The 10,436-nt window shown below is 31.9% G+C and overlaps 1 protein-coding gene across 1 annotated transcript; it reads left to right on the forward strand.

Annotated features, from left to right (window-relative positions):
• The first annotated feature begins 4,068 nt into the window (after window positions 1-4,068).
• Window positions 4,069-5,697, forward strand: LOC126660218 (uncharacterized). Its single transcript, XM_050353587.2, has 5 exons — window positions 4,069-4,280; window positions 4,364-4,533; window positions 4,631-4,916; window positions 4,991-5,157; window positions 5,358-5,697. The coding sequence occupies exons 1-5, from the start codon at window positions 4,069-4,071 to the stop codon at window positions 5,519-5,521; spliced, it is 999 nt and encodes a 332-aa protein (XP_050209544.1). The 3' UTR covers window positions 5,522-5,697.
• Window positions 5,698-10,436: the final 4,739 nt, after the last annotated feature.

The following is a 10,436-nucleotide window of genomic DNA, read 5'->3' on the forward strand; positions in this document are numbered from 1 at the left end:
CACCTGCACCTGAAGCACCTCCTGTACCTGAAGCACCTGCACCTGAAGCACCTCCTGCACCTCCTGCACCCGAAGAACAAATTCCTGATGTTATAACACAGGAAATCCCTCTATCACAGGTAGGCATATTTGACAATCAAATTTTAACACATTCCATTACATACTTGTAAAAATGATTGGTAATTTCTTGAGTTTTAGATGCAGGGCTTAACACCAGAGGAGGATCCCTTGTTAGGGAAATGGAAGAATTTGACTGAAATTGTAGATCTGGCACATGGTGTGGTTATAGGGACTGAGGCAGATCCAAATAGAATAAGCACTAAGCTAACAGCAAGGAGGTTGTTTGCAAATGATAAGCTCAAGGGAAAGGGGCCAATACCTGTATCAAATGCATTGAAGACAAAGGAGGCAGCAGCTGAGCTCAAAGGGAAGGATGTACCACCAGCAGCAACAGCACCAAAGGCAGCGAAGGCAAAGGCAGCATCTGCAGCAAAGCTCAAAGGAAAGGAGGTACAACAGAAATATGATATGGCATCACTCAGAGCTCCCCTGTCTACTTTCAAGAAGGATAGAGAGGAGAAGAAAAGGAAGATCTGGATACCAACAGGAAAATGAAGACTTTATATTGTTCTTTTGCTGCATTTACTCATACATATGTTGGTAGAGGCCACTAGTAATGTTGGGGACCATCTTGACTGTCTTGCCAGCCTTGTGTGCTGTGCTATTTTGTTGGTTGTGCTGTTTTATTGCTAGTATGAGTAAATGTAGGGCCAACTCTTTTGAATACTTTAGATTTTCTCCCTGTATGGTGCAAGTGGAGAGAACATGATGTTTATGTACACTTATTTTTATAATATTAACTTATATTTTCCTTATTTCAAGGTGTAAGTGTTTGGTGAATGTTAATACTAATTACAGTTGATCTTAAAGTAACAATACACATGACAGCACAGATAACAGAACCGTTTTCATTATATTAAATTCCATTACATCCAACATAAAGTCACCATTGTACACACAAACATACATTTTTTTCTTATTCTAAGCTAATGCAGAGCATAGTCAATTTCCATTACAACCAGATGCAGAGCTTAGTCTGCCAACAACAACACCAATTAGCATCACAAACAGCAGCTGAATCCATGACAGCTTCTTAGTCTTCTGTTCCTTGCACTTGTGCTCATAACATGTATCTTCTTTGTGCAGCAGCCCCACAATTTTATATGGCATTGGAGGATCAAACCACTGAAAGAAATCACATCCTCCTCCAATCTAACATCAAAATTGAACAAAATGAAAAACGATAAAGATTGAAAAATCACTTACAACAAAATGAAAAATCTCAGACCCTCATCAATTATACCATGATTCGACACAAAATTGAACAAAATTCAAATATACCCAATAATAATTTACCTCGTATCTGTTACAACCAAAAAATCTTCGACCTGGGTTTGCTTCAGTCCAAGACGTTCGCAGAATTGACAACTCGCCACATCTACACTTGGGAAGATAGAATCTGTCAGCCATCAGTAAGGGACTAGCGATTACAGTTGCAGATTTTGTTGAGTTGATAATGGTCGGGGTAAGGATTTTGTTGAGTTGATAATGGTCGAGGTAGGAATTACAGTTAGGGGTTTTGCTGGGTTTCTTTTGCGATTTAGGGTTAGGGATTATGGGATTGGGGATTTTTTTGTAAGTGATTTAAAGAGAGAATGGTGATGTGTATTGGTGAGGTGTAAAATAATTAAAGGTAAATGACATGTAAAATAAGGTGTGGAGGTGAGTCAGCAACCGGTTGCCACATATGCTTTTTTTGGCCGGAATTCATTTACAGACCATCGGAGGTTCAATAAGTAAGAGTACGGTGACCATTTTGTTACGTTTTGAAGTTTGGTGACCGTTTTGTAACTTTTGGAAAGTTCAGTGACCCCCAGAATCTTTAACCCTTCGAATAAGATAGCTTGTAGATGGATAATCGGTGACAATTCAAGGCTCAATTTTTGGACTGATGACTGGATTGTTCCAACAGTTGCGGAGAGAATGAATTTGTCCTATTCAGTTAAGTCTAAGAAAACTGATTTAGTTACATATTTTTTTATTAATGAAAGTTGGATTTTGCTGAGCTTTATTAGTTCAGATATTGGAAATGCAATCAGATCTATTAAATTAATACAAATGGGTCTCTTCATTCTCTGATTATGGATGCTTCTAATGAAAAATTCAGCCCTCAAGTGTTTTTTGTTTGGAATGTGGCAGTGGTTACCACAATTTGGTCGATTTGGAAACATAGAAACATGATTATTTTTGATGGTCAACTCTCTAATATTCATGGTGTGATTAGAAAAATTCTTTGTTGTTTAAAGGAATGCGACTTTCTTAGTCTTCGACATTGTAATAATTCGATCAATGACATGATAACTCTTAAACTTCTTCGTATTAAAAGTGTACCAAGAAAACCTCAAAGAGTTATTTCAGTGGTTTGGCGTTCGCCGATAGGATGGATAGAGGTGAATACTGATGGATCAGCTTTGGGTGCTCCGGGTCCTGCAGGAGGAGGTGGTATTTTCAGAAATACTAGAGGCTTCTGTCAAGGATGTTTTGCTCTACATTTAGGGTGCTCTTTCGCTTTCATGGCGGAGATAGAGGCTGCCATATATGCAGTTCTTAAAGCTTCGAGATGGGTTTTCAGTTTGTTTGGCTCGAATGTGATTCTATTTATGTGGTTAATTTATTCAAGAGAAGAGATATGCAGATTCCTTGGAAACTCAGATTACGATGGATTGCTTGTTTAAAGTACATCAATAGCATTCAATTTGTTGTTTCACATATTTTTTGAGAAGGAAATGCTGTAGCAGATGATCTTGCTCGTCACGGGGCGTTGAATAATGGTGTATTCTGGTGGAATCAGTCTCCGGACTTTTGCAATGATTCTTTTTATCACGACTTCTCGAGGAAGGAGAGGTGGAGAATTGGCTAGATTCTGGTTCCATTTGGGTTTCAGAGTGGTGTGCACATTGAAAATTTTACATTCAAGCTTCTGCTCATTGTTTTGGTGCAGTATTGTTCTTTGAGATGTGGTCTCAATTGTCATTCTCACTTATTATGGTCGTGCATCATCTCCTTGCTCCTGGCTTAATGAGTGGATTGCTTATCAAATTTCTTTTTGCCAAAATAGTCCTCAGCTTAGGAAATTCTATCTCTTAGGCTAAGTTCTCGTTTTAGTTGACATTTTTTCATTGAACTTCTTTAGTTCCTTGAGTTTTAGCTTTAGGCGTTTTAAGCTTTGTTTCCCTTTTCTGGGTTTACCCATGTGGGTTTGTAACTGAATTTTAGTTTTTATATATTTTATGGATTGGTAGCGAGAAAAATGATGCATACGTTAAGAGGGTGTCAACCTAGTTGAGATGTTCAGGTGCGTTTCCTGATTTCTCGACTCCAAATTTTTACTAAAACAAAATGTTGATAATTAGTCCTTAAAGATATAATGATGCATCCATTTAACTTGAAAATTAGTTCTTAAAATAAAATACTAGTTTTTAAACCTCTAAAAAAACGTTTAAATTTGATAATCAATGTTATGTGTTACAAACGGAAGTCCAAATAATATTGAAGAGCGAATATATTAAATAAATGACATATAGATTATAAAAATAAAAGTAAAAATAGAATATTAAATATACATAATAAAAAATATAGTAATTTGCAATTTTAAGTGTCGATTTAAGTATAATACGCTCACTATGATATAATACGCTTACTATGATTTGCAATTATATCTATTAAGTGTAACATTTTTAGTTAATTTTGCTATTAGTTTGCTTTATGATATCTTTAAATTATAAAATATACTACTATTGTAATAAATTAAAAGAGGAGAATTAATAAGTTATGCAATAAATAATCAATATATCATACTAATCAGTTAATAGTAATAATTTATAAAAGAGAAGTAAGATAGAGTTGTTGTTTTAATCTAGTGATTGAGTTCAACACAAAGAGTGTTGACTTAAGATCTTTTATATCACATAAACAAACACCGAAGTAAATAAACAAAAATCTGTAACAATGGCAGGTCAAAGGAAGATCATAATTCAGGCAAAAACAACAATTTTCATCTTCTTTCTTCTTATTAATATCGTTTCATCAGAAATAAATTGGAAGCTGAGAAGCCTTCCACCTGCACATTACATCTTTAACATTCAAAACTTCTCTTTGCTTTCCGATGCGAAAGCCGAGTCCTTCCACTCTGCTGATTTTGAAGTTGGCGGCTATAAATGGTTTGTAAGTCTTCTCGTTCTTCATGCAACACCTGAATATATTCATGACTGTTCAATATGCATTAATAAATTTGTGGGTGCAGGAAGTTGTCCTTGTATCCTGGAGGAAACAAGAAAAAAAATGGGGATGGATACGTATCTTTATATCTAGTACTATCGGAATCCAATGAACTCACTTTTAATAAAGAGGTTAACGTATATTTCAAGCTCTTCGTTTATGATCATATTCGCGACAATTACTGGATTATTCAAGGTGTGTTGTTGTGTTGTCCATTCATTTATATTATACCACTCAACTAAATTACTACTGAACATAAAAAAAATTTAATTTGCATTGCATGATTTTGTAGATACTGATGAGAAAGTAAGAAGATTTCAAGGAATTAAAAGAGAATGGGGATTTGACAAACTTGTTTCCGTCACTGATTTCAAGGATGACTCCAATGGATACTTAACGGATGACTGTTGCATTTTTGGTGCCGAGATTTCAGTTATAGAAAATGCTAATAAAGGCGAGTGCTTGTCCATGGTGAAGAAGCCTGCGAACAATAAGTATACATGGACAATTCCCAAATTTTCAGAATTTAATTCATTATATACTCATTCCGAAAAGTTTGCCATCGGTGGCACTAATTGGTATGCATGCTTTGATTCTTCTGAACATGTTTGTTGAATTGATTATCTTTCTACTAATTTCCAACAATTTTTAGGACAATAAAGATTTATCCAAAAGGGGATGAAGAAGCGGAAGGCAAAAGCTTATCCATTTACTTAGTCCTAAAGGATGATGCAACTTTTAAGCATGGAAGAAAGTTGTATGCAGAATACATGTTGCGAGTAAGAAACCAATTTGAGGGAGAACATCTTGAGTTTGAAGGTAAATGTTACATTTCTCAAGCTTTCACTTCCTTTTATGATATCAGGTAGGGAAATGGTAAGAAAAAATTGTTTACTGACCTTTCTGTAATTTGAAGAGGAAGGGAAATTGTAAGAAAAAATTATTTACTGACCTTTCTGTAATTTGAGAAACATTTAGTGATCTGCAGAGTTTAATATCCGACATTTAACATTTTGTAGGTCATTCTGAGTTCGAATCCTGGACAGGATGGGGTTATTCAGATATTATGTCCCTCAGTGATCTAAATGACACATCAAAGGGCTTTATACATAAAAATACTTTGATTGTCGAAGTAGAAATTCAAGCCATGACTGTTATTAAAGGGTTATCCTCAATTAATTAAGTAATGAAGATTTCCAACTTTTATAGTGTCTTTGAATTTCAGTAATCTTCGGTATAGCTAGTTATTATGGTACCATGAATAAGCATAATTATTCACTTGATATTCACCCTTGTTCTGTGTTTATGTTTCTTATTGGGATATTTGATCGAGGGCAATCAAACTACCGTTTTGTTACATTTCGGTATTAATTTCTGAATTCATATTAACAGAGGTTTTTCGATCGAAACGCCGAATTTTTCCATGTAAAGTTCTTTTCTTTTGTTTGTATTTTCCTAAAGGTTTATCACATTATAATTTTATTTCAACGAAAAGTGTTTAGGTTAAAATTATGCATCTATGGCAAAATTTCAGGTAAAAAAGAGTAAATACGGTTGTCACGTTTGCACTTTTCTGCCGAAAACCTCTCGTTGATCACAAAATTAAGTTTAGTAATAAAATCTAATAACTAAATTGAAACAAACCAAAATTTAATATCTAAAATAGTAAAAGAAGCGATGATACACTCATAATCAATTTTCTTATTGAGGATGATTAAATTCAAAATGTTTAGATACGGAAATAAAGTACTTAGAATTTCGTATTGATTTATTAAACAGAAAAATTAAAAGCTACTTCTACTGATTTATCAATTCCAATTCCAATTTGTAACAAGAAAGATTTAGAATGAAATTATCTTCTCACCAACATCTGAAACTCCTTTTCAATTCTATTATGACGTTGAAAACTGGTAAATTTTACCTTATTTTATATTTTTTCGTTTCAATTATACTCAATTTTTTAGTTTTTTACATTTTTTTTACTTGAAGGATAAAATCATTCAATTAACCAAGTCTAATGATAAAATTATATATTTTTCCACTCAAAAAAATACAAATAGATCCTTCATCTTTAAAAACTAACAAAAAAACCATAATCTAATTTAAACTAATTTAAATTTTAGTTAATTTAACTAAATCTAAATTAATTTAATATATACATAATTTATTTTTTAAATTAAAAAAACGTCAAACTCATCCCGACCACCTTGAAACCAAGAACCACCTTTGCGACTTCCGGCCAAAAAAAAATTTCCGACCAAAAATTAAATAAAAAAACAAAAAAGTTATTTAAAAAACAAACTATTGGGAAGGTTTTTTATTGAGAGCAAATGGTTGGATGTTAATTAGGTTAGTTAGGTTAATTAGGGTTAGGTTTTAAATAAGTAGAGTTAATTAGGGCTAGATTTTAATTAAGATTAATTAAGTGTCTCACTTTTTTTAGGGGTAAAACCAATACAGTTTAGCAAAGGTTCGGGTATTATTTTATCGATTTTTATAGAATTCACTTTTTTGATAATCAATGCCAACTTGAGGGGGTGAATTGATCCTTTGTTCAAGCAAATATATAGGTTTCATTTTCCATATAAAAGGGTGACTTTAGGGTTTCCGAGTTCACAAAACAAACACGAAATCAAATAAAGAAAAATCTCTATCAACAGAGCATGATAGTAAGCAAACAAGCCAGTGAAGATGATTCTAATGGCAGGTCAAAGGAAGATGATAATAATTTCTTTTTCCTGTTAGTTCATATATTTTTTTATTCATCTTCTTGTAATTGTTTGAACAGAAATAAGTTAGAAACTAAGAAGACTTCCACCTGCACACTACACTTTTAAGATTGAACATTTCTCTTTGCTTTCCAATGCAAGAGCTGAGAATTTCCAATCTGCTGATTTTGAAGCTGGCGGCTATAAATGGTTAGTGCTTTTTTTGTGATTAAAGGAAATTCTTTTTGTAATAATATGCGTGTGTTTATAAACTTTTGAGTGCAGGAAGTTATCTGTGTATCCGGGAGGAAACGAGAAAAAGAAAGGGGATGGGTACATATCTTTATATCTAGTGCTCTCCAAATCCAACACAATCCCTTTCAATCAAGAGGTTAACGTAAATTTCAAGCTCTTCGTTTATGATTATATTCGCGACAAGTACTTGACGTTCAAGGTATATACGATGTGTATACATCTATGTATGCTCAACTAGGCTAGTTGAATGGATTATTAATTTGCAATGCATGGTTTTGTAGATGAAAATGTAAGGCGGTTTTGTGGAATTAGAAGCGAATGGGGATTTGATAAACTAGTTTCTCTCACTGATTTCAAAGATGAATCCAATGAATACTTAATGGATGACTGCTGCATTTTTGGAGCTGAGATTTTTGTCATAGAAAATGGCAGTAAAGGTGAGTGCTTGTCCATGGTGAAGACGCCTGCAAACAATACGTTTTCATGGACAATTCATAATTTTTCAGAGTTTAAATTATCTACCAAATCCAAAGTGTTTGCCATCGGTGGCAGTAATTGGTATGCACAAATTTTATTTGAATATGATGCATAATTATATGTACTGTTAAAGTCTGAGCCAAATTATTTTTTAGGACCATACATGTTTATGGGAAAGGCCAAAACTTAGGCATATTTTTAGAGCTAGAGGATCATGCAACTTTTCAGCATGGAAAAAAGTTGTATGCGGAATTCGTGTTTCGAGTAAGGAATCAACTTTTGGAAAAGTATGACGAACTGTTCATTACTAGAGTTTTAGTCTCTTTCTTTATTTTATAAAGGAGAATATTGACAAACTCAAAATTTAGTTCAGACACTATAATGTATTTTCCTTATTAGACTAAAAGGTGCATAATTCTTTTTCTTTTTTATTATATTTAATCCAAACACGCATACACACTTATATATATATGTAATGAACTAAAAATGGATTATAATATTGTCAAGTTGATTGAACATTAACTATTATGTGCAATGAATCATTTTATATTCGTTATACAATGAATGGTTTGGAATGAAAGAGTTTAGATAAAATTAAAACTACAATCAGCATTACTGTTTCATTACATTCTTATAATCAAATTACATTTTGCAGGTCTTAATCATCAGTTTGATTCTAGTAAGAAGATATGGAGTGTTCCAGGTTCTATGTCCAACATTGATATGCATGATGATACTTTGATGGTCGAAGTAGAAATTCAAGTCATGGCAGTGATTAAAGGATTGTGAAGTTATGGAGATTCTGACTTTTATGTTGCCTTTGAATTTAATATTCCGACTAAATTACTAGATCGATACAATTTATAATAAACTTTTATTTGTATATGCAATGCAATTTCCTTATTTTGATATGCTATGTCACTATAGTCTATACATATATAAGCAGCGTTAGAACTAGGATTTTACTGAAAAGAGATAAAATCGAAAATAAAAACAAATTTATCTATCTAGCTATAGCTATCTTATATGTGGGAAGGAGAGGATAGACAAAATTACAATATTAGTCTTTAACAATTAAAAATTTACGGAATTAAGTACAGATCAAATGTTAATAAAAGTTAACTAGAAATTGATTACAATTATTTACAAATTTAATTCTATTAAGCACAAATTAAAGAAGCTTAATCTCATTAAAGAGTTTTACTTTAATAAGAGTTCAATATGAATCGGAATTGATCTTTTAAAATTTAAATGAGAAGGTTAGTACTAAATAAGTTCAACAACCTATCCACCGATGTCTTAGTCTACTAATTAATAGGATATGCATATGTAATGCATACATGTAACTAAGTAACTAAGTATATGTCGGTGTACTTTTGTATACTAGTTTCGCATTACGTGCATATGCTCGTAACGTAACTCATCAATGAATATATTAGTAAATTTTTTATAATTATATTAATTTTTTATTTATAATTAATATTAAATTAGTTACAATTTTTTATAAAAATAAATATAATATATTCGATTATTAAATTTTTTTCTATACTAAATTTATTCTTCTTTTGATTTTATAGTAACTATAATTAAATAATTAACTTAATTTTATTAATATTATCTTTAAAAATAATAAGATAGAAATTTAAATAATATTATATTGACCAAATACAGTATTTTAATTTTATAGTTCAATCAAACTAAAAGATAGGTATTCCTACTAGTTTGGAGACAATTTAGTTATTTTTTACATATTAAAAATTAAAGTGGAGATAATTTAGCTACCTATTCTAATTAGGATTTTAATTACAATAGTGATTAATTAAATAACTAATTAGTTAATGATTATAAAACCTTTATTTAGTAGTAAACTGAAAAGGATTATTTAGTAAATTTGTTTGTCTCCCCCATCCGTGCTTTTATATACCACGTGAGCGATATTTATATGACCCGTTAAAAAATCATACCTTTCTTCTTTGTATATTAAAGTGGCATATTGATCTACATCACAAAATTTTCCTTATGCATTTTCATAGCCAAGTATGTCTTCAATCTGAATCAATGACTTTTGGCATTTCAAACTAGTAGCTTTTCTATCTCCAAATCATCTCCTCTGTGTCAAGAAATTTCACCTTTGAATTGTGAAATTCTCCACATAATATTTTTGCCATAATAATCAGGATCCATATTAAATCTGAAAAACAAAATGGCTCTGATATCAATTGTTGTAATATCGATACCAATTGTTGAAGATTGATACCAATTTTTGTGACCGGTTCATGACCAGATTAATATGTGCAGCGGAATCGGTGGTTTGTGTATTTAAATATGTATTATTTTCTTACAGGGTTTTCCTGAAAAATGTGTGATAATTCTATTTTAGGGGAAGTGCTGTCGGATTTTCAATATAATTAAAAACTGATAAAAACTCTAAATTGTATTTAATAATTTTTATATTATTACAAACCGGTCAAAAATTCCTACCTTTTTAATATACACAAGTTTGTCTCCGTTAACACTTGTCTCTACTAATAGCCGCTCACGTCTCCGCTCCCCTCCACTGCCCTCCGCTTATGGCCGTCTCTTCAACCAGTGTTATTGTTTATAGTACTTATTTTAGTTTAAAAAATAATTAGATTAATATTTAAAATATATATAAAT

This window comes from Mercurialis annua, linkage group LG8, assembly GCF_937616625.2.
Source record: "Mercurialis annua linkage group LG8, ddMerAnnu1.2, whole genome shotgun sequence".
Lineage (NCBI taxonomy): Eukaryota > Viridiplantae > Streptophyta > Magnoliopsida > Malpighiales > Euphorbiaceae > Mercurialis > Mercurialis annua.